General features: G+C 40.5%; 2 protein-coding genes across 4 annotated transcripts; both read left to right on the top strand.

The window, feature by feature from the left end:
• The first annotated feature begins 8,642 nt into the window (after positions 1 to 8,642).
• Positions 8,643 to 13,730, top strand: LOC120036480 (COMM domain-containing protein 3-like). 2 transcript variants are annotated; one of them, XM_038982919.1, is made up of 8 exons: positions 8,643 to 9,083; positions 9,806 to 9,917; positions 10,248 to 10,311; positions 10,428 to 10,462; positions 11,800 to 11,860; positions 11,946 to 12,002; positions 12,091 to 12,153; positions 13,437 to 13,730. In XM_038982919.1, exons 1-8 carry the CDS (start codon positions 8,945 to 8,947, stop codon positions 13,494 to 13,496), a joined length of 591 nt encoding a protein of 196 aa, XP_038838847.1. In that variant the 5' UTR covers positions 8,643 to 8,944; the 3' UTR covers positions 13,497 to 13,730. The 2 variants fall into 2 exon arrangements, with proteins under 2 accessions (XP_038838847.1, XP_038838845.1); XM_038982917.1 differs by having other exon boundaries at positions 8,932 to 9,083; positions 12,076 to 12,153.
• Positions 13,731 to 14,650: 920 nt separating this feature from the next.
• Positions 14,651 to 23,958, top strand: LOC120036479 (polycomb complex protein BMI-1-A-like). 2 transcript variants are annotated; one of them, XM_038982915.1, is made up of 10 exons: positions 14,651 to 14,989; positions 18,952 to 19,082; positions 19,414 to 19,510; positions 19,750 to 19,805; positions 20,067 to 20,117; positions 20,508 to 20,616; positions 20,916 to 20,961; positions 21,260 to 21,358; positions 21,600 to 21,680; positions 22,476 to 23,958. In XM_038982915.1, exons 2-10 carry the CDS (start codon positions 18,965 to 18,967, stop codon positions 22,806 to 22,808), a joined length of 990 nt encoding a protein of 329 aa, XP_038838843.1. In that variant the 5' UTR covers positions 14,651 to 14,989; positions 18,952 to 18,964; the 3' UTR covers positions 22,809 to 23,958. The 2 variants fall into 2 exon arrangements, with proteins under 2 accessions (XP_038838843.1, XP_038838844.1); XM_038982916.1 differs by lacking the exon at positions 14,651 to 14,989 and adding an exon at positions 17,838 to 18,218.
• Positions 23,959 to 25,091: the final 1,133 nt, after the last annotated feature.

Raw genomic sequence — 25,091 nt, 5'->3', positions numbered from 1 at the left:
ATTGATACACTGAGGGGATTTCATGGTTTTGGGGATTCTAGTTATGATATTCTAAAGATATGGTTGTAGAATATCAATAATGTATGATAGGTCTAATCATTGAAAGCTGTCCTTTCAAAGTCCTTGATCAAGCCTTGTACTATACAGGCCTACTGGCAATGTACCCGTTGTGGGAATGACTGCCTTGGAGAGTGTGGTGGGCATTTTGGGTCGGTGAATGATGAGAATTTTGGAAACATATTCAAATTCCTGTCGGTCCAGTCCCTGCTCCCCCCTCCTCTCTCCGCTCTTTGTTCCCCTCCATTGATTCTCTATATAAACTGGAGAGAGGGGCGAGGTGGGGGGGTGGCTAGCTCGCGCTCCTCACTCAAACCACACCACTGCCACCCAGCGGCCACTGTGTGTGTGTGTGTGTACGTGCGTGTATGCGAGTTCTTTGTTCTACACCCTACTGTAAACGAGTATTTACAGAAATATTAGCCTACTGGCTACTGTAATGAAAAAACATACAAATCGACTAGGCATATTTGAAAGAATGTAGGATTCAGCCGTGCACATCCCTTGTTCCCACCAGACATGCGTCTCTTCGTGCTTTTCACCAGAACAATGGAACCGGAAGCACCTTTTCTTATTAGGCTTCTGGTGTAATGCACATAATTTAATTAGACCTACTGCCTAGATATGTTAATGAGATACTTAACGAGGAAACAGTAATTACCATTATAGATCTCTCTCTCTCTCTATCTCTCTCTCTCTCTTGCTCAATTCAATTCTCTCTCTCTCTCTCTCTCTCTCTCTCTCTCTCTCTCTCTCTCTCTCTCTCTCTCTCTCTCTCTCTCTCTCTGGCTCAATTCAATTCTCTCTCTCTCTCTCTCTCTGGCTCAATTCTCTCTCTCTCTCTCTCTCTCTCTCTCTCTTAATTCAAAGGGCTTTATTGGCTCCGGGAAGCATATGTTTAGGCCTACATGTTTCTCTCTCAGGGCATTTTTTCATCAGATACGATAAGATGAGTGCGTCATTTAACAGGATGAATCATCCATCTAAATGTCCCACTAAATTAAATGAACATCCATTCCTCTCTGCCCGTCTGTCACCAGATATCTGATGGATGATCGGATGACAACGATATTTGTGTCGTTTGACTTGACGTTGACTTGACGTAATCCACAAGGAACAATATAAAGGACAATATGACAATATTTTAAACAAGAAAAGGATTTCGTTTCTCAGAGAGAGAGAGAGAGAGAGAGAGAGAGGGAGAGGGAGCTGGTCCTGTGGCTCTGTTCACAAACACAAACAGACCCCACAGGGCAGCAATACAATTAGACCCAACCAAATCATGGGGGAAAAAAGAGAATTACTTAGACATTTGGAAAAACAAAAAAACTGAGCAAACTACAATGCTATTTGGCCCTAAACAGAGAGTACACATTGGCAGAATACCTGACCAACGTGACTGACCCAAAATTAAGGAAACCTTTGACTATGTACAGACTCAGTGAGCATAGCCTTGCTATTGAGAAAGGGCGCCAAAGGCAGACCTGGCTCTCAAGAGAAGACAGGCTATATGCACACTGCCCACAAAATGAGGTGGAAATTGAGCTGCACTTCCTAACCTCCTGCCAAATGTATGACCATATTAGAGACACATATTTCCCTCAGATTACACAGATCCACAAAGAATTTGAAAACAAATACCATTTTGATAAACTCCCATATCTATTGGGTGAAATACCTGTGTGCAATCAGCAGCAAGATTTGTGATCTGTTGCCAACAGAAAAGGGCAACCAGTGAAGAACAAACATCATTGTAAATACAACCTATATTTATGTTTATTTATTTTCCCTTTTGTACTTCAACTATTTGCACATCATAACAACACTGTATATAGACATAATATGACATTTGAAATGTCTTTATTCTTTTGAAAATTTTGTAAGTGTAAATTTTGTAACATATTTTTCCATTGCCAATAAACCCCCTTAAATTAAATAGAAATTGAATTGGGAGAGAGAGACAGAGAGACAGAGAGACAGAGAGGGAGAGAGAGAGAAAGGAAGAGAGAGAGAGAGAGAGAGAGACAGAAAGAGAGATGCTCAGAGCCCATAGAGGGCAGAATCACTCTGCACAAAACCTCTCCCTCGCTCTCTTTCAATTTTGGCCTTTCTCTCTCTCTCTCTCTCTCTCACTCTCTCACTCTCTCACACACACACACACACACACACACACACACACACACACACACACACACACACACACACACACACACACACACACACACACACACACACACACACACACACACACACACACACACACACACACACACACACACACACACAGCAACAATTACCTGTCACAGATAATGCATGCTTGCTAACCTTTTCTTCTCTCTCTCTCTTGCGATTTGGGAGATTAATCAGTGGCTTCCCACCGCAGTAGAGTGTGTGTGTGTGTGTGTGTGTGTGTGTGTGTGTGTGTGTGTGTGTGTATGTGTGTGTGTGTGTGTGTGTGTGTGTGTGTGTGTGTGTGTGTGTGTGTGTGTGTGTGTGTGTGTGTGTGTGTGTGTGTGTGTGAGAGAGAGTGTGTGCGTGTGTGTATGTGTGTGTGTGTTGTTTATGTTATCCTGCATAACGGGTTGTTTGCTCGTTTAGAAACAAACAGCTTGGCCGCGATCCCGGGGTGTGAAAGGGGCCCTGCAACCTCGCGCCCTCTGAAGAAGAGTGGGGTGGGGTGGGGAGGGTGGGTGGGTGGGTGGGTGGGTGGGGAGGGGATGGTGGGTGGGTGGGTGGGGAGGGAGGGTGGGTGGGGAGGGTGAGGGAGGGAGGGTGGGTGGGGAGGGTGAGGGAGGGAGGGAGGGGGGGGGGGGGTATAGTTACAATTTATCACACCTAAACTGCTGACCTTTAGGCCTATAAAACATTTCCAACCCAATGCTTATTCTAAATCTTACCACCACTTTTATACATTCTTCAAATCAAATCAAATGTTATTTGTCACATATGCTGAGTACAACAAGTGTAGACCTTACAGTGAAATGCTTCCTTACAAACCCTTAACCAACAATGCAGTTTTAAGAAAAGTATTAAGAAAGTATTTACTAAGATAAACTAAGAAAAATAAATACATAAAAAAGAAGAAAATAGTAAAATAACAAATAATTAAAGAGCAATGTGCGGGGGCACCGGTTAGTTGAGGTAGTATGTACATGTAGGTAGAGTTATTAAAGTGGCTATGCATAGATAATAACAGAGAGTAGCAGCAGAGTAGAAATGCAGGTGTGGGGTCAATGCAAATAGTCTGGGTAGCCATTTGATTAGATGTTCAGTCTTATGGCTTGGCGGTAGAAGCTGTTAAGAAGCCTTTTGGACCTAGACTTGGTGCTCCGGTACCGCTTGCCATGCAGTATCAGAGAGAACAGTCTATGACTAGGGTGGCTGGAGTCTTTGGCAAGTTTTAGGTCCTTCCTCTGACACCGCCTGGTATAGAGGTCCTGCTTGGCAGGAAGCTTGGCCCCAGTGATGTACTTGGCCGTATGCATTTCCCTCTGTAGTGTCTTGCGGTCTGAGGCCGAGCAGTTGCCATACCAGGCGGTGATGCAACCCGTCAGGATGCTCTTGACGGTGCAGCTGTAGAACTTTTTGAGGATCTGAGGAACCATGCCAAATCTTTTCAGTCTCCTGAGGGGTAATAGGCATTGTCGTGCCCTCTTCACGACTGTCTTGGTGTGTTTGGACCATGATAGTTCGTTGGTGATGTGGACACCAAGGAACTTGAAGCTCTCAACCTGCTCCACTACAGCCCCGTCGATGAGAATGGGGGCGTGCTCAGTCCTCCTTTTCCTGCAGTCCACGATCAGCTCCTTTGTCTTGCTGACGTTGAGCGAGAGGTTGTTATCCTGGCACCACACTGCCAGGTCTCTGACCTCCTCCCTATAGGCTGTCTCATCGTTGTCGGTGATCAGGCCTACCACTGTTGTGTCTTCGGCAAACGTAATGATGGTGTTGGAGTCATGCTTGGTCACGTAGTCATGGGTGAACAGGGAGTACAGTAGGGGACTGAGCACACACCTCTGAGGGGCCCCTGTGTTGAGGATTAGCGTGGCAGATGTGTTGTTACCTACCCTTACCACCTGGGGGCAGCCCGTCAGGAAGTCCAGGATCCAGTTGCAGAGGAAGGTGTTTAGTCCCAGGGTCCTTAGCTTAGTGATGAGCTTTGAGGGCACTATGGTGTTGAACGCTGAGCTGTAGTCAATGAACAGCATTCTCACGTAGGTGTTCCTTTTGTCCAGGTGTGAAAGGGCAGTGTGGAGTGCAATAGAGATTGTGTCATCTGTGGATCTGTTGGGGCGATATGCAAATTGGAGTGGGTCTAGGGTTTCTGGGATGATGGTGTTGATGTGAGCCATAAACAACCTTTCAAAGCACTTCATGGCTACAGACGTGAGTGCTACAGGTCCGTAGTCATTTAGGCAGGTTACCTTGGTGTTCTTGTCGACAGGGACTATGGTGGTCTGCTTGAAACATGTTTGTATTACAGACTCAGTCAGGGAGAGGTTGAAAATGTCAGTGAAGACACTTGCCAGTTGGTCAGCGCATGCTCTGGGTACACGTCCTGGGAATCCGTCTGGCCCCACTGCCTTGTGAATGTTGACCTGTTTAAAGGTCTTACTCACATCGGCTACGGAGAGCGTGATCACACAGTCGTCCGGAACAGCTGGTGCTCTCATGCATGCTTCAGTGTTGCTTGCCTCGAAGCATGCATAGAAGTCATTAAGCCCATCTTGTAGGATCGTGTCACTGGGCAGCTCATGGCTGTGCTTCCCTTTGTAGTCCGTAATAGTTTGCGAGCCCTGCCACATCCGACAAGCATCGGAGCCGTGTAGAAGGATTCAATCTTAGAGGGCATTGCGGTATAACTTGGTTAGAATCCTGCTCCTTGGAAGCAGCAGCTATAGATGTATTTCTGTGCTGATTCTAATAATGCATGCTTTATTTGTGTCTACTAAAAAGTGGAGGATGACCTGACTTTCTTTGGTCATAATTACCCGGCGGTGTTATGGATGCGTTATATAGGTTGGTCACGATATACCTTCAATGCCATGAGAATATGATTAGGGCAGGTCACCAACCCCGGGGCACGACAGGCCCCCTTTCTCTGTCTGTTTCCTCGCGCCTCACAGAATGCGCAGAGCACTCAGAAATTAGAGCTTTGAATCTGTATCTCATTGTTGAACAAGTATATCTTATTAACAGTGTTATCTCAACAAAAATCACTTTTTGATGATATGTTCTTTGTTAAAAATCTCTGTTCTTTCTAACAATCACGTGGCATTAATAGGCCTACTTGCTGTTTAATTGGCCTGGCCTGCATCCTCATAATAGTATGTCGTTGGACAGCGTTTTCACTTTTCAGAAGACATTTACAAAAATAAAATACAAAGGCTCACTGTCACTGATTCTTCGACGTGAGCATATACTGTTTAGTTCCCTTTGAATGATAAGGGTATCTGTGGTCCTTCAATAACATATTTAAAACAGAAAATAACAAGAGGAATTCTCCCCTCAAAACTTTTCACTTGAATCCAAAACTCAATTAACAATTATAAGATATTCACATAAAGTCATAATGAATCAATTTGATCATTAACAGTTCATTGACAAATCCTTATGTGTAGGTCGTAATTAAAGGCAATTTATATGAATATAAATAAATCATATTTGATTTATTGTAAAGCAATCCACCAATGTCACATGTCAATGTCACATGGGTGACTAAGATTGAAATGTAGGCCTATACTTTTAATCAACTCTACGGATCTTTTGGTTAGAGCCCGTTCAGGGCCAGGTGTATGTGTTTAATCTGCGTCCGTGCTCTGCAGTTATTGACAAAACTGACACAATCTCATATTATTTCACAAGGCTTTTAAGCTTCACTGGTTCTGCTATTATAGTTACAATTTACTATACGTCATAATAAAAATAAAACAATACATATTTGAATACTAAAATTGAGCTAAGGAAATAAAATATTTAACCTCATAGGGCCGGCCCCTTGCACGTTTCCACTAGTTGACACTTCGGTTTTTAATTTTTCTAACCTCTGCTTGTACAACTATATCTATTTTATTTTGTACATGTTGTTGAGTTTATAATATGCGGATCCGCAGTGTACAGGCTATTTTTATTCGGCATAATGTGAGTCATTCAACTAAAATATTCGATGACCCCTCCATAGGCTTCTTATTTTTTAGTTGAAAAATGAAAGCGTAAGAAACCATCTCCAAATACTGAATCCAAGGAGGCGACGAGATAAGCATAACTCATTGACGTGAGAAAAACATTTTATATCATATTTTATTTAAACTAATGTAAAATATCTTGATAAATGCAATATGGCCAAACATCAAGATATCTTTCTCTGTTCCAGACATGTTGAGTGAGGTAGGCCTGTCCACAGCCTTATGTGTGTTTCCTGAGTAGAACGGTTAGAGTAAAGGTATTCAAGAGCGTCATTATACATCCATGATTATTACAGAAAAAGACTAACATCATGTTTTGGAAAGCTCTATTATTTTTTAACCAGACTGAGTTTGGCAGTTGGCATCCATGTGTTTTTGTATCCTCGCATGGGCGCAAAACCGATGGCTGACATCTGGTTATGATACATTCAGATTTAGACCAAACACATTTCATCGTTAAATTACAATGATTTGAAGGAACATTTGAAATTGCTGAACTTTTTAACAAGAGTTTCTAAACAGAAGCTTTCGAGTTTGATATTAAGACTTCATGCTTACCTTGATATATAAATCCAATCGATATTGGTTTGTCCAGAAATAGGACAATTAGAATAGGCTATAAAGGCCTCTCCCGTTTGGGGAATTATCTGTGAAACTATCAGGCAAGATGTCACCGAACAGCTAACAGCTGAAAGTCATATATCAAGTAAAAGGATATGAATGGATTGTTTTGAAATCGTCGCTGTTTGGGTGTGGACAGCATAGCCTACAGTTTGAGCTATAGGCTATGTTATTCTGGCTGTTTCTAATCATTGGAAATCGGTTTGGCGTCAAACGACAGTCACTGGTTATAATGCAGATTTATGCAGATTCTATTATTGACCGTCCGCTATTGACCGTCGGGCCAAATTTAGATTTATCTATGAACTCTCAGATGATTAATGGTCAGCGGAATCCCACGGACAAAAGTGGCCTAGTTAGAGAGAGCATAAGGCGCCGGACGGAGCCTGCTAGATGACAAAGTAAAAAAGTAACGAAAGATGTCCAGTGTCAAAAACGTTTTTTTCTGAGATGTGTGCCTAGCCCCCAGAGACAAAACATAAAAGGGTTAACCGGTTGTTTCTGAGTTAAAAATAAAATAAAGCAATTTCTCATAGCAATCGGTTATATTGTCCTAAAGAACAACAATAGCAATTTGCAATATTAAATTTTTAGCTGACATTTGGATATTGGCAAATATAATGAAGAAAAAAGTTGGGAGCCCTTGCACTGCCTGAGATGACCCCTGAGAGCCAGCCAGATGAGAGGTCATGATCTTTGACCTTTACCAGCTCCAGGTTGTCTTTCTCCTGTAGATGCACACATTGCAAACTAACTTGGTTTTTCGTACAGGAGACCGGGTCTCCAACCCGGATCTAGCGACTGTCAAGCCAACACCTTAACCGTTACGTCAAGAGGTCCGAACCTCTTGATGAGGTAGACATCGCTAGATGTTGGGTTAAGGTTGCTACATTACCTCCTTCCTTCTGGAGAGCATGTCCCCACATCTCTCAGACTCTCTGATGGCCCCGCGGCTGCCATCCTACTTCTGACACCAATGTAGCGAATTCAGGCGGTAGCCTTGACCGGGACTCAAATCTGGGTCCAGCGACTGTCAAGCCAACACCTTAAAAGTTACGCCAAGAGGTCTGAACCTCTTGATGAGGTCTCTAGGTGTTGGGTTAAGGTCACTACAATATCTATTATGTTGTGTTTGGGACAAGGTTCTGAATATTGTTGTGTTGTCTTTGGGACAAGGTTCTGATTATTGTTGTGTTGTCTTTGGGACAAGGTTCTGAATATTGTTATGTTGTCTTTGGGACAAGGTTCTGAATATTGTTGTGTTGTCTTTGGGACAAGGTTCTGAATATTGTTGTGTTGTCTTTGGGACAAGGTTCTGAATATTGTTATGTTGTCTTTGGGACAAGGTTCTGAATATTGTTGTGTTGTCTTTGGGACAAGGTTCTGAATATTGTTGTGTTGTCTTTGGGACAAGGTTCTGAATATTGTTGTGTTGTCTTTGGGACAAGGTTCTGAATATTGTTTGACTACCAAACTAGCCCTCAATGCAACTGTCTCTTTCATGATCTATTCAGATAGTAGGCCTAATTAGTCCAAACATGATGGGCCTTCCTCAGGGTTGAAAAACTGATTTTCATTGAAGGGAAATAATATGCCCTGTCTTGAGAAATGGGCTATAAGGTCCAGACCAAAGTAAAAGTAAGCCTAGGACTAAAGTAAGCCTAGGACTAAAGTAAGCCTGGGACTAACGTAAACATAGGATTACTTCGTTAGGTTACCCTCCAACTTCTTCTGAGTGCAATGACGTCACGTCTATCAGTTCACCACCTCGAAAAGACCTTTGGAAATGGTGCAACAAAAGATGTAGTGCTCTATCCTGTAGCCTCACATGCTCAATCATGATTTAGACCTACTTGAGAATAAACTATGCCGATATATTTTTCCTGAATGAAAGATAGGACTACAGTAGCCTAAATGAAACGTAAATACGGTAGACGCGACACATTGTGAAACTATAGATGTTTTCACTTCTGTACGAGCCGTGAATGAACGCGGTGTGACTGTCTTATTTCATTCACTCTGCATGCAGTGTCAGCTGATCGCGTCACGTGATCCAGTGTCGTGGTCATTCCTCTCTCAAAATGGAGTTGTCTGAGTCCGTGCAGAAAGGGCTGCAGTCTCTAGCAGACGCGACGTTTTTCGACATGAAAACCTTCTCAGTGTTGATAGAAGTGGCTTTTCGCAGTTTGCTATCAGCCCATGCAGATCGTAGTGTTCTCGGTAAGACCGCTCTGCTTTCCCTTGTTCCTGTCGCCTTTTGTGTCTGCTGCTTCCAGAGCTTCCGGTTTATTCCCAGTTTGATTTGAAGGCTAGCATTATCGGCTTGAAAGCTAGCTTTCAAGCTAGCTCAATCTGCTTGAAAGCTAGCTCAATCTTGGAATGTACGATACAGTGTAACACCCATCGATCTGAAACGTATCAAGTGTTTGTATCCTTCATGTTTTAAGTGGTAGCGTAATCGGATACTTTGTAGCTAGTTATGGCCAGGAAATGTGACAATAGGCCTGCTGATAAGGCTAGTGAGGGTGCAGGCTTGGCTACCGTTCTAAAATGATGATTTTAGGAAGCAATCTGGAACCAAAAACTTGCAAATGGCATTGGTCCCAATTACGAAATTTGATATTTTTATGAAGTTGTATGTTTCTAGTTGTAGCCGAAAATAGTGAATTAATTGGGCTATAGAATTTATTGGACGTGTGTGTGTTTTGTGTGTGTGTGTGTGTGTGTGTGTGTGTGCGTGCGCGCTACAGAATGTTGCGTGTTGTTAATTTGCATGATCAATTTGATCCCCTTTGGTTAAGTTTAGGTTACTGGAACTGGAGAATATACACTCTAATGATGATTAGGCTCACTATAATACGATACAACAGTTCACAGAGAGATTAGGATACAGTTATTATAGATGTGATGTATAACTGGTAATTGATTTTCTCTGATCACAGATCAGCCTGAATTTAAACGTCTTGACCAGAAGTTGCTGAAACATTGTCATACTGCTGCCACGACCTGCATACTGGAGGGGGTCAAACAAAATGCTGACAAATCCACTATAAGGTAAAGCTTGGTCTGTCCTGTTATATTATTGCAAATGGAGGTTGACCTCTCTGAAGTTAGTGAATAATTAATCTTGACGGTCCCCCAGAGCCTGAGGACAATGTTTGAGAAGAATAGACCTAGACCATATTTTACTGTCCACACAATGTTGAGGGTTTACCTTTGGCTTGATAAAATGAAGCATGACAAAATGTGGAGCATTCTGCCATCAAGATTATTCCACTTCACTGCCTACAAATCAAATCAGTAGGTCTTGATCAGGAAAAAGACAGTGTGAGTTCATTATGATTACTGTATTGATAAAAAATGGAGCTAATTCTGTCATTACAGTGCGTGCCTGGAGGATGTTAGTTTTGATGCGGAGAGAACAGAAGTATTCTACACTACATACCAGGTGATAACTACCTTATTATGTTAATAGCATGTTGATACCTTCTTATTGCAAGGAAGTTAATTTAAAATCCATTCCAGATCTCAACCCCAAACTGTCTTTTTTTGTGTGTTCTCCAGAAATATAAAAGTGATCTGGAAACTCTATTGTCAAGGTGAGATTATGTCTGTATTTCCTCTAGGCCAATTTGAAATGCCATAATTGATGACTGGAATTATTGTGGCTGAAGCTTTAAGTGGACAAATCAACTTGATTTAAAAAATGAGATTTAAAAATAAAATACTATGTCTGTTTGTACAAAAATACTTCTGGGTCACCACAGTACAGATAGGTTTGTTTACTGTGGGCCCACATTCTAACACATCTCAGCAATGCAGACACAGTCGTATAGAAAATACTTTATCAGAGTTTGATTTGTGTTGTGTTGTTTATATGGCTCATGGAACATGACTTTGGTGATGATGCAGTTTAGACTTCATTAACGCGCGTCTCTGTAGTACTATCAAATAGTATTGATCTCTTCCATTGACATTTTCCAGTTATATTATATATTTTGCCCAGTACACATTCCTATCCCCATTGAAACATCAGGCACAGCCTAAAAACAGAGGAGTGGACATTAAAACCATATAGAGGTTTTCATTGGATAAAAATGTGTTTGTTTAATGTTTGAGTCATAGAAGTTTTTGGAGTTTATTTCAAATGTATTGAACAGTTACATTTAGACACTGTGAAATCAGAAAATATAAATTCTACATTTTCATAAACCCAGATGAGTAAACTGAATAAGCTTGATTAGCATAGTTGCAATTAATGTGATTATTTTACTAAATGTTTAGTTCAATTTAAGAAAAAGTTTATAGCTACTGAGCTGTCAGCACATTGACCATATCGCTTCAATATTTTTATGCTTCACTTTCCTAGAGAGCAGCAAACTAGGCTATGGAACTAGCCTAACTCAGTTCACATTTATTTGTGACTTATATTTTCACATGATGCATGATCTCTTGATCGTTTAAGATTATTGAATTGCCCTGCAAATGTGACATGACAATTTGGTTCAAACAAATACTTTGAATCGGTTTATTTTCCTTGGAGAAAGTGCCGTTATTGTACGAGGAGCGTTTGTTTGTAGCGCATTGATATACGCTGCTTTTACATTGTAATTAAGCAAAACGAGTGGCCCCTTTGTCTTCATCCTGACAAACAAACTTCAGAAATCTGAAAACTGTTACTCTGGGCCTGTTCCCCATAGGGCTCCAGCAGTGATAAGACGTTTTTGATTTTTACACGTAATATCACTAACACTTGGAATGACTCTGGTTTAAATAAACAAAAAATATGTTTCATTTAATAAGGCTACCGTTGAACAGCCTATAGATACATCTCTATTCATGGGATCATGAATGCATGCTCGTTGCCTTGTGAATATAATGTTTTAATATTGTATGTATCTGGGAGCCTAATTCAGTATTTTGGTTGTCATTTTAGTTTAGGGAGATGCCCACCTCATATCAATGACGTGTCCTGGCGTTTGGAGTACTGTATCAAGGTATTGGTTGGTGATAAACGGCAATACGATCAGATAATTATGGTTTATAAATCATATAGTGACTCTAACTTTGTTTCCATGACAGAACGGGCATGTGCATAAGGTCAACGAGCCGTCCTATCTGATTTCATTAAACGTTGAGGTATGTTCCTTTCCAGAACCCAATGATCTAAAACGGTTTGGTATATTAAACGTGTCATCATAACCGATGTTAGCCTATACTTTTACAGAATGCCAACAACGGAGGATCGTCAGAAGATGTACATTTTAGCTGCACGATGGAACAACTTCAGGTAGCTAATGTGTTGTTGCAGCCGATATGGAATGTGGGTCTATCCATTAGTTGGTTAAGGTCATTTCACAGAAAGTCTGTGATAATGTTTGACATACAATTCTGAATGTGCTATTGATTTGAATAGACAACACTGTATTTCCCAATTCAGCATTCGGCTACTTTACAGATCTGTAGGCCTATATCATTAGCGTTTAGGTCCACGTCAATGAGCACAATCACACGGAGAAAAAAAAACGTTTCGGGTGCAGCCTGCAATTCAAATGATTATTAAACTTTTTCTTGAATAAGATGTCTTTCAACAATATGTATCTAGATGGGTGTCTTTCTACTAGATTTAGCAGAGATGTAAATCTTATCCTACAAAATAGCTGTATTTTAGTCCATGTGCAGTAATCTAATTTCAAAATTGTTCTGGAGACGGTTCGATCCATCGGGTTTGACATTTTTTTCCAATTTATTCTAAATATGCATCTATTTAACAGAAAAACAATGGTGATTTCAATTCTAATTTTTCAGTAATATTTCAAATTGTCGGTTGCCAAATCATCCATTTTCTGTGTGGATATTGATGGAAAGACTCAGCGGTTCAGCTTTTTTGACAGGACATGCAGTGGTCTCAGGATTTAAAAGTTTAGCCTATAAACCTATGCTTATCCTACAAAAAAGTCTCAATTGTGGCATGTTCTTTAAAGTTTTGCTTAATTGAGTTCGATGTAAGCCAAATCCCTTATATTTTGTATGTCTTCACTGCGACCTGAGGTTGTCTGCTTCAACATCTCATGCTTTGGCTTCTTCACTACATTTTAACCATGTAGCTAAAGCTTCTATCCAGAGTTAATTGTATTGAAACAGCCCCATAATGTATTTTGAAAAGAGTTTACTTTGTTCCAAGAGATAGGGAGTTTGTTAATGTGTCTGTTCGGAACACTCTGTTTTAACCCTCTGTTGGGTGAGGTGAACCTGAACGGTTGCATTCCATTTTAGTTGACGAACATTGTTATAATAATAATAAAAAATATATTCACTAATGAACGAAATGTACAGAGGCCTACTATGATGACTATTCAGTTATGAATTTAAAAGGAATCGACTCCCATCCTGCCAGGTTTTAGCAGAACATTTCTTGGTAATCTGACTGACATGGAGTGACCGAGGCAAGGCTATAATTTATATTCAACATAGTTTCACCAGTCAGTGAGGGAAACCATTAAATGGTTTGTGATTCAAACTCTCCCTCATTCACTGTTTTGTAGAGGACTGACTGTGTGACTTTGTTTTCAGGATTTGGTGGGAAAGATGAAAGACGCTGCCAAGAGTCTCGAGAAGGCTACGCAGTTGTAAACTTGCGTTGTGCTCGAAGCGCCCTGCAAGAACTGTGGACTCCGGTTTCTCACGTGACCCAATCTTCTCATCTGCTCCTCTCTTCTCAAAGCAATGAAGTTCAGCGATTTCAAGCGGTGTTGATATTATTTGTGTGCGCATTGTATTTTATACACATTTATTTCATAAGTATATATACTGTTGGTTGTCCGTTCTGCAAAGGTGTATTGTTATTAATAAATACGCTCAATGAAATACATGGTTGTTGTTTTTCTGGGAACTTGCAGGCTGAAGAGGAGAGGAGCCAAATTATATTAAAGTAGGTTATATAGTCCAAGGCACATACTTCATATCATCTCTAGATCTGTAGTCTATGTAGAGAACGCTTTCTGCCTGATATGAGCTTGTAGGTATTTTGGAAAGAGACTTTGCCAAAGGAGGATTTGTGCCACATGACGACGAGAGCTGAAGGGGACAGGTATTTGTATCAAACAAATAATCCAAATTGGAGAGAACCTCGTGTCAATGGTGAGGATGTCGTTACATATCTAGTTTACAAACTGGTGTCAATGCACTGTGGCAGTCATAATGGCTCGCCAAAGGGAACTGCACAGTCTACAGTTTATGGTTCAGAGCCTCGTCCTATAGCCGAGCTATTGTAGCCTACAATACTTCAAATTCTTAAACATTGGAAGATGCCCCTCTTTTCAGGTCGATCTTAAATTAGTACGCCATGGGGTCGTCGGTTATGGAATTTAAACACAGTAGCTAAATATTTCTATCGGCTCTGGTAATGAATGGTATGTTGGCAAAGGTATCCAACGCATTTATGACAAAGACGCATTTTGCCAAGCTCATTCTTTTGGAAATGGACATGGGGGAGGCACAGAATAGAAACGGGAGTTGGAAAAACGCACGCTGGCTATTGTTTAGAAAACATCGGTGCTGTATGTTGTAGCTTTAAGTGCCACTAAAACGTTCAAAGCAAATGACCCAATCAGTCAACATGATGGGCTTTGGATAACCTAGATATTCTTTGTGTCATTTTACAAAGCATCATGAATTGGTGAGCCTTCCGAATACACCGACACTAATTTCCATGCCACCCTTAAGGAATGATAGCACGTGACCAGAGCGGGGCGGTCGAACTACAAGCCATTTTGGGGACGGTGTCAGTTTCTACGGAGCCACACTGCTGCATTTTTCAAAGAGCCGATTTTGGAGGCAAAGTAATCAGGAACGCACACACACCATTCGGAACGCACAGCCAAAAGTCTGGAATCTTCGACAACGGAGGACACTTTACGCACCTAAAGTGCACAGCGGGAGAAAAATACGAATTTTACGCATCTGAAATGAGCCCCGGGTTGCCTTGCACTCTCCGCAATTGACAGCGTCTGCAGCTCGTTCGTTTCAAGATGGCGGCTGAGCTCGAATTAATTTACTGCTGATCGCCTCCTAACTTTCATTGTCTCTCCGTCTCCAGTCTCGCAGATCGCCAGCCAAGTCTCTAGGTATGTATTATTCGATATATATTCTTACCAACGGACGAATAACGAGTGAGTTTTCGGCGTTTAATTGTGTTTTTCTGCGGGTTTAAATGGGGTTCCAGAAGGTGGTGGATGTGAGGCTTTGACGGTGTCTCGCGCACACGGACGTGGAGCTCTGTCCTGGCACTGCTTTTTAAATTTGGTTCCCTTCACGCGTACGTCTTGGTTTTGTGTTCAATAAACCAGCGCACCACATGACGTAGTATTTTATGTAATGATCTGTTATGCGTGTCCATGGAGAGTGTTTCTGTGACATTTGTTAGATTTCCACAAAGTCGGTGATCTCAATCGAACAGGACGGAGATGGGTGAGGTGTTTACGGCAGCACACAGTTCAATGGTTCTCCTGGTTGGTTTGGTTCCATATACTGTCCCCATTTTATAGAAATATGATCCTTTGGATGTTGGGGACAGATCAGTGTGTTTGCGTTACGCCCACGTCGCCAAGTGTTGTTTTTATGAACTTAACTTCCCTCTTGGTGAACGGGTCCTCAGTAGCCGATATGGTGGAGGGTAAACCATTTCAATTATTCATGAAAATATCGTCACCAACAGTTGTAAAATATGGATTTGAACGTACACACGCAAGCTGAGTGCATAACGATGTTGACGCACATGAATCATGCATTAAACCAATTTTAGGATTTTTCTTACGTTGGCTACAAAAGTCCATTGATTGAGTACAAGGGTCTTGTCAAGTAGCTTACCATCTTGAAATGATCTGTACAATTCAGATAGGCCTATTTACTATTGAGTTTCGTCACGACTTGTTACCATCCGTAGCCTCCTTGATGTTGTATTGAGCCTTCATCAGCCAACATGAGTTTAGAGGATTTTAGTTTTTTCCTCTGTTGAAACCATCACTCTGGACGCTTTTTGTTAACTCACAGTAGAGCATAACATGTTTTATAAAGTGGGAACATGCATAACAAATTAACCCTGCAAAGATCAGACATGTCAGACTAAGAACGTTTTACACAGTGCTAGAACATTTTCTTGCTGGATTGGTTTGATACACTATGTGTTTGCATGGATCGATGGCGTCTGCTACGTGTATGCCTTGCGTCGTAATAACATAGGTATGAGCAGGTTATCAACCTGCACATGCTGAGTGGGAGATGATCTGTCATGTGGAAGGGTACTGTTTGGTACTGAATATATATATCCTAACGTTGTTTGACAGTTGACAACCTACCAATAGAGGATTTATGTTGGCATGAGGTTGCCAACGTCGGTGCTTGTATACTATTGTTGTGGCCTGATTTATGTTGATACAATGTTGCTGTTTGTGATACTTGTTGAAGTACAACTTTGACGCCCAGCCCAAAAAATTGATATTTCGAAGTTGACTTATTGATCAATTCTATAAAGTGAGGCCTCGTCTTTCCCATAGCGAAATTAATATCTGAAAATGGTGACGCAAATCCAGCTGCTGATGAATATAGATTAGGGTTCCATCCAAAACATGTCGAGAATGGTGCAGGATATTATATATAGACCAAAACAGTCAGCACTCGAGGACGAGGAGAAAGGTGCTATACTGTATTATCTGTATTCATTTTGCATTACCAGAGAATAAATTGTGTATATTGTGTTTAGATTATACATGGGTGATGCTCCACTTTTCCTTAATTTTTTGGGGGGGAGACAAAAACCTGCCTATCCTACATACCATTTTCAGCCATTCCTTTTATACCTAGAGAGAAACCCAGAGTCGCGCCATGCAACACACAGTTCGTGCATGACCCAATGTGCTAGAATGCAATTGGGATCCAATCTTGCCAACATTGTTATTGATAATACCGCTGTTTTATGAGTCTCAACTAAAATGTATTTGGAAATACATTTTATGATACTTTTTCCTCTAGTGCTTTATTGATGTTTTAGAGTTGTGTCCTGTGTTGTTCCATAGTGATGCTTGCAGAGGAAGTTACAATATGCATGTTACTGCATGGCAGCATTTACTTTACAAAGGCTCTGCTATGACCAGTGCCAGTTGTGCAAACATCAGCTAGTTAATCGATTGATGGCGTAACAGGCTAGCTGTTTGCGATGCACACGATGCGTGACAGCCACTGTAATGACAGCCACTGTGATGGCAATGTGGGATCCTCCGCTGCGTTTCATTCAAATAAATGTTTTTAATGACAGGAAGAGCTGGGGTATTCCACAACAGTGGAGTCCATATCGGTATTTTTATTTATCTATTTTTCTCAATCTATTTGACATAAGTTGCATCCTTATAAAATGACGAGCCCGGTAGTTTTTTTTTTCACCATACACGCAGAATCGTTCCAATTTATATAGCGCGAGCGTGCTGTTATGCATGACCAGCAGTGCACATGTGACTATGTTTCTTGTTTGGTCGTGAGTTTTATTCCTTGTGCCAGGAAGCCAAAAGCTTCTGCCACACAGAATCAGTCCATTTCCCCCATGTTTTGACTGAAGGCTCAGACAGACGCAGACCCATAGTCGTTCAATTGGCACCGCAGTCACCATGTTGCAGAAGAAAAGCTAGTCGCCTATTAACCCCACCAAAGAATGTCTACAAAAAATATTGTGGAACTTATTTAAAAAATGTCCCTCCCTCCAAACAGTGTTTTCTGAAACCTTTTCCTACACCACATTGCAGTTACCTGCTGGCTTTTTGAATCTGGCCGTTATATGGCACTTAATTCGTGATCCATGTTGTGTTGGCTGATCAGTGGCGAGGTTTCTCTGGGGCTTCAACTTCATACGGGCAGAGAAAATACTTGGTCAATGTAATCTTAAGGTCGAGCCATGTTGTTATTGCACTGTGCCGCGCGCCCAGGCAGACTGCAGGATGCACACGGAAACGACACAAGCAACGGAAAATATGTTTATCCAAACTAATGCGTAAGGCATGGGGATACGATTGGCTACCAGGAATTAGGAACAGAATGTAACATGCGTCGGTGTGGAAATTGTTCCCCCTTGTCGGGAATCGCACTAATATATTCTAGCGAGGCGTTCTTTACAAAATGGCAGCCATGGTGTGGGGACTGACTGTACTCGCTTCGCGAGGGAAGGACGGATATTTATTTTCATAGCCTATTATTCGTCGTCACATTAGCATCAACGCGAGCGGTGATCAGTCTCCGAGCGAAGCAAGTCTCTCGGTATTGGTCACTGGCAAGATGCCAAGTAGTGCAACCTAAGTTGCCATAGAAACGGTAAGAATTTCTATGTGTGGTTACACCTGACACGGAGTGAATTACGGTCTGCCGCATCCTCAAAGGTTAAAGGATTCATTGAAGAATATCGTATTCAATGTTGCAACTGTCCGGAATGATGTTTTCCATTTATCATCGGGTTCCAATAGGCTAATAGAACGTTAGAACCCCTGTGCTTTGGCTCTTCTATACGGAATCGCGTTAGAGTAGACGATCTGATGTAGGTTGGATACGTGAGTCTATACAGCGTTTCTTCGTGTGTAGGATTATATGAGATCCGTTGAGCGACCAAAGGACCGCCGTTCTCCCATATCTATCTATAGAGGAGCGCTGTACAGTATATATGAACAATCCCAATGAAAGGATGGATTTATGATAACGCAGTGCCCTCAACAAATCCACACGGATCGACTCCCACCAATTGCTACCTATCAATCAAGCTCTAGGTCAGCGTCTCAAAAACGCCCAACCTCTTCCCAGTTTATTATAGGCTACTATTAGCATAACGTATGGTGTTTCTCTACCAGTAGAACAACAAAACATCCTTCCAAATGGTTTAATGAACGACCGCTTGATCAAGCTGTGAAAGAACTGCAGTCCCGATCGATAGGCATTTATTGTTGCCGTCTGTTTACATTTTTTTTTTTTAAGTAGCCTCAATTTATAAAATCTTTATTATAGATATAGGATACCCGTTCCTGTTAGACTGTGACTCTGTTCCTCTCCCTCTCAGGTCTCTTCCTTCCATGACGATGCATCGAACGACCAGAATTAAGATAACTGAGCTGAACCCCCACCTCATGTGTGTGCTGTGCGGTGGATACTTTATCGATGCCACCACAATTATAGAATGTCTTCATTCATGTGAGTGACACAGGCTGAATACAGACACGGGAATTGGACCAGTCATGAAATGACGGTTGTAAATTCACACTATAGTTTATTAGTATTTATATTTCACTCTTACTTTCTCTTCTCATGAATGCATTGGTTCTGTACTATTTATGTCAGATTCACTAGATGCAACAAAGTAAAAAATAAAAAAATAATGTGTGTGGCAATGAACAACTCTTCAATCTGAGATCTTAAGTGTCAGTTGCATTATTCATACCATATTTGGACTGTAGTGTGTTAGTGTAACAGAGTGTTATCCACTGAGAAACTAATCCATATGTTTTTTAAACTTGTGTTTCAGTCTGCAAGATGTGCATTGTACGCTATCTGGAGACCAGCAAGTATTGCCCGATCTGTGATGTGCCAGTGCACAAAACCAAACCTCTGCTCAATATAAGGTAATGCATCACTTTGTTTCTTGGGGAAAACATTTTTATATTTAGCCGTACAATGTTTTGTCACATTTCTGCTGTTTGTTGCTATTATCCACCCAATGCAGTTAGATGTCATCAAAAGGATTGGTCTATTTCCATTAACTTTGGTAGGCTACTTTCTCGACATCTTTCAATTTATTAAAACCTCATAGCATGCAATGAGTTCTGGGTCAATATGACTGAGTATGAAAACTCTTTTCAAGGTCTGACAAAACCCTACAAGACATTGTCTACAAGCTGGTCCCAGGTCTCTTCAAAAGTAAGTGGAATCCCTCATATCAGTAATGGCATTGTCTTGTTCTCAGTGATGTCATCTGCATGTCCTGAGTGGTTGATTATCCTGTTTAAAATCGGAGCTGCTGTCTCCCCTTGCTTGTCTCCCGTGGAAAATAGATTAAAACCCATCTACGGACAGATGCTGAAATGGGTGCTATTTAGCTAAAGCAATGCATCAGACTGTGTTTTTAATCCCTATTCAAATAAACATTTGTGACAGAGTTTTTTTTTTTTTTTTCATTAGATGAGATGAAGAGAAGGAGAGACTTTTACGCAGCACACCCTTCTGTAGATGGTGAGTCTCTATTGGAAAAGGTGCAGAACTTTTCTTTCTGAGGTCAGCCAGGGTGCAAGTCCACTGGAGTTGTACCAAGTTAATTAATGTGTGTGTGTATATATATATATATATATATATATATATATATATATATATATATATATATATATATATATATATATATATATATAATATGCTATTCTCATGAAGTAGTTTTATTTCTAACCAAAAAGGTTGAATAAGCTGTATTTATTTCCTGCTCCAGTAAGATTGTCTTGATTTTCCCCGCAAACTTCAATATATTATTAGCTGATAGTGACTAGGATTTCTGAGATCACGGTTTTCACAGTTTCTGGGAAAACTCTTCCAACTTGTTGATTTTGTGTGTGTGTGTGTGTGTGTGTGTAGCGACGACACGGTCTAATGAGGATCGAGGGGAGGTGGCAGACGAGGACAAGAGAATCATCACAGACGATGAGATCATCAGCCTGTCCATTGAGTTCTTCGACCACAACAAGTACGTCAACAACATGCACTTACAGCCAGGCTTTTTGGAAATCATCCCATATACTTGAAAATGTCTAGGTGAATACTTATGGTTATTATAGTTCAGTGTGCAAAACTGATTAGCTCAGTTGTGGTAGTGTGTCTATTATTTAGTGTACATGAACGTCTTCCTTTCTAGAATACTTTTAATCTTGACTTTGGTTTTAGCAGTGTATTGTCATTTTTTTTTTAGTTACATTTCAAACCATGAAGATCTTGAGGTCATTATCAAGATGTTTTCTAACACAAGTGTGACATTGTTTTTCTCAGGGCTAAAAAGACCGGCGTGGCTGAGGACAAACAGTCTAAAGAACGGGTAGGCTGTCTACTGCTGGAGCTCAGGAGCGTTCCGCTGTCAGATAGTTCTGACACTCTGTTGTTGCACAGAGCCTATTGATTGGTTTCTGATATAGAGTTGTTCTTAAATCTGGGCCCTTAAAGAGCTTGTCTTCAAATATCACTGCATGTCTCATGTCTATTTTCTATGATGGAACTGGACATTATTAATACTTTAAAGTAGAAAACAAAAGGTAGTGTGTAGTGAAGTCTCCCTCAAATCCAATTGTCTTTAGAAACTATCTACATTCTCAGGAAATCTGTGTGTCCTCCTCCAGGTCAATAATAAGAGGTATCTGCAGTGTCCTGCAGCCATGACCATCATGCACCTGAGAAAGTTCCTCCGCAGTAAGATGGACATTCCTTGTACCTATCAGGTAAAGATTTATACATTTTATTTTAAATTTGTTTGGCTTTTTAAAATAACAGCCACATCTCTTGCATCACTTTTTATTTAATATTTTTTTTAAATAAATAAGCTGTATTAAGAAACATTAGTACAAATCACTGCAAGATGATTTGACAATATATATTATATTGGAGGACAATGGAAGTTGAATAGAAAAAAATACTTCTTAGCCTATTTGATCAAATAATTGTGTAATTTCTACAATATAGGTTGAAGTGATGTATGAAGACGAGCCGCTGAAAGATTACTACACATTAATGGACGTAGCCTACATCTACACCTGGAGAAGGGTAAGAAACATAACATTAATGGACGTAGTCTACATCTACACCTGGAGAAGGGTAAGAAACATAACATTAATGGACGTAGTCTACATCTACACCTGGAGAAGGGTAAGAAACATAACATTAATGGACGTAACCTACATCTACACCTGGAGAAGGGTAAGAAACATAACATTAATGGACGTAACCTACATCTACACCTGGAGAAGGGTAAGAAACATAACATTAATGGACGTAGCCTACATCTACACCTGGAGAAGGGTAAGAAACATAACATTAATGGACGTAGCCTACATCTACACCTGGAGAAGGGTAAGAAACATAACATTAAAGGGGACATTTATACAAAATATTTGAAAAAGGTTTTGATTTTGAGCATAAAGTTATTTACAATTTAACAATGAAAAATGTGAACTCCCAACAAGGAAGGTATGCCAACCTAATCCCCCCCCCCCCCCCCCCCCCACACACAGTCCAGTGGAGACATTTCTTATTTAAGAGGTGTATTGACTTCAAATTTCAAAAGATTTAATTGCTGTTTGTATTTAAAGGCTATGTTTATTTTTTTACCAAGCTGGATGATTTAGTTTTTTTAGTAAATAATTATGTAGACAAATTATTATTTCAACCTTTTGCCCTGTGATATTTGCATGGCCTATAGGCCTACTTTGGAGTGTGGAATGTATGAAAGTTCACTATTCAAAGTTCAAATGCTTTATTTCCCATGAAAGGAAACATTTGAGAATTGCAAGCATTGATTTTCGAGCCAAATTAGGTCTAAATATTACAACTATTTTTCAGAATGGCCCTTTGCCGTTGAAGTACGGCGTCAGACTGAGCTGTAAGAAGATGAAGATGAGTCATCCGCAGCAGGAGGGCCAGAACAGCACCGGTCGGTCCGCTGACAGCGACTCTGCCAGCGACAAAGCCTGCAGCCCTGCCGGCGTCCCCTCCACCTCCTCCTCCTTGCCCAGCCCTGGTACCCCGGTGCAGTCCCCACACTTCCCCCACATCTCCAAACCCGTCAACGGCGCCTCCACCTCGGCTCCTGCCCCTACCAGACCATTCCCCTTCGGAAACAAACCGCGGAAGGCCTCGCTGAATGGTTCTTCTTTGTCCTCGGGACTGGCCTGAAAACCGGGCCAACAGCCAACGCCAGACCGCTCTGCTAATATCTTCATGCCAACGTAGTTCCATTGTTGTAGACGCTCTCTTTTTGTTATCGTTGTTCTAAATATATGATATATGTTTACTGTAGTGGAAGTGAAGCATTTCTATAGGAACATAGCAGGGTGGGACGTTAAAGGAAAACTCCACTCTAACAATAGTTTTGTATTTTTTCCATTATTCCACTGTTTGATACAGTCCAAACATATTTTGCATGTTTGCAGTCAAGTTTTCTAGATAGGATGTTCAAGAAGCGAAGTGTCACTTGCCACATCATCATGAGGATGTGACATTTTTCTTCTTGAAAATCCTATCTTGAACTTGACTACTGACATGCTAAATATTTTTGGACTGTATTAACAGTGGAATAGTGATGACAAAAATACCAAAATGTAGTTTTTTGGTGGATTTTTCCTTTAAGTTAGTGAAAGGGATGTTGACCACAGTGAAAATGTTAGACTGGTGGTGAATGGCAAATTAAAGTCCCCCAAAAGCTGCATTTTATTCGACAGATGTAACTGAAGATGGTCTTTTATATTATTTTCTTTTAAAGTTTTTTTTCTTCAAATCAGAATGTGTGTTGATTCTATTTTAAGTGTGTATTTCAGCATGGTGATGAAACCTTGTAGACTTTACTAATATTTGAAACGGTTGACTCTACATTGTTCTTTCGATTGGCTTTTGGAAAGCATTTCACAAAGAAATATTAATCGATATAATGTGTAAACAACTATTGTAGTGTTAGGCCCACGATTCTAGGGGAAAACATACGAAATATCTACTTAAATGTAGCCTGCAACGCTTTTATTAGGCTATACTCGAAATTGGAATCGAATTGCTTATAGCCTCAAACACCCTGAAGCCTTGCAGTCATCAAGCAGTTCAGAAAGTCCACACACACACACACACACACACACACATGTATATAGCGAAATATATGCATATTTAATCAGCGATTGTCAAATACTTTGACCTGAGCAGCCCCTCTCACCCTTCATTTCATGCTCGATGACAAATGTTTTGATGTCTCCTGTGTTCTTTGTATCTGTATCGCTCGATTATATGGACAACTATTGTATTGTTACTGTTGCACAGTATAAAAACATCTGAATAAATCCTTTTACACTTAAAGACGCTGGGCTGTTTTTATTTTGGGATATCTGGTGGTGTTTGTATGTGCCTTCTGTATGCATTTTTAAAATATCTGTCAAGGGCCTATTTGGACAAATTTCCCTAGATTTTAGTCTCTTTGAATGTTTTCATTTTGGTTTCATTCATGCATTGTTAAGTTAAATATCCGTTGTTTTGTTGTTCAAATAATACGAATTGGCAGACAAAGCAGACCACCAAGGACATTTTGAAAAGATGGACAGATGTCTCGTACTGGCGCAGCACTGATTTAATTGCATTCAAAAGAGACCACTACTCTCAAATATTCATGTTTTGTTTGTTTTGAATAGGCCCAGAATATCATTGACTAAGATATTTTCCATCGCGTTCAATATATGTAACATAAAAATGATTATAAAATGAATGGGTGAACGAAATTGCTGCGAGAAAGTTACATGTTTTCAGTGAAGGAAATCTACACATTTATTTAGGTGCATTTGAGACCGAAGTCATCTTTTTTTTGTCAATTGCTTGTCGACCATCATGGAATAGAATACACAAATATTTCAGTACTCGAATTCAAATATGTTCCAATCTTTGTTTGACTTTCATATAATTTAAAGTTTTGCAATATACGATTTTATGGCGAGGTCATTTTCGTTAGGCTATAAGAACGTGTAATTCATTAGGCTGACACTGGTGTGTTCAAACAAGATTAGTCTATCCCCCAAAATAAACACGTTTTTATTAGGTTACATGTAATAAATGAAAAGTATTACATTAAAATATAAATATGAAAGAAGTTCAAATTGGATCGTATTTTGCTGGTGGAAGAGAGACACAGATAATGTTCGGGAAATAGGGATCAAGAGGACCAAGTCGTAGTTGACGCAGCCTGTAGTCTGAAAACACAATCAAACGACTGTCCTATTCAATCATTTTTGTGATGGGTTTCTAGTTTTAATAAATGCAAGTCGTTAAGTTTTATATGCCCAGATACATGTATCTCATATTGTTACTGAGCTCAGGGATATTCAGGAGTCTGTCCACAGTTTATTCAGTGGTGAGCTAAAGGCCATGGCATTAGGATTGGGGGCGTTGATGTGCCTCATGTTGACTCGCAGATGGCATGATGTTACT

The sequence above is a fragment of the Salvelinus namaycush genome, unplaced genomic scaffold (assembly GCF_016432855.1).
Source record: "Salvelinus namaycush isolate Seneca unplaced genomic scaffold, SaNama_1.0 Scaffold1349, whole genome shotgun sequence".
Classification (NCBI taxonomy): domain Eukaryota; kingdom Metazoa; phylum Chordata; class Actinopteri; order Salmoniformes; family Salmonidae; genus Salvelinus; species Salvelinus namaycush.
The sequence above is the reverse complement of the archived record's forward strand: the minus strand, read 5'-3'. Positions and strand labels throughout refer to the sequence as shown.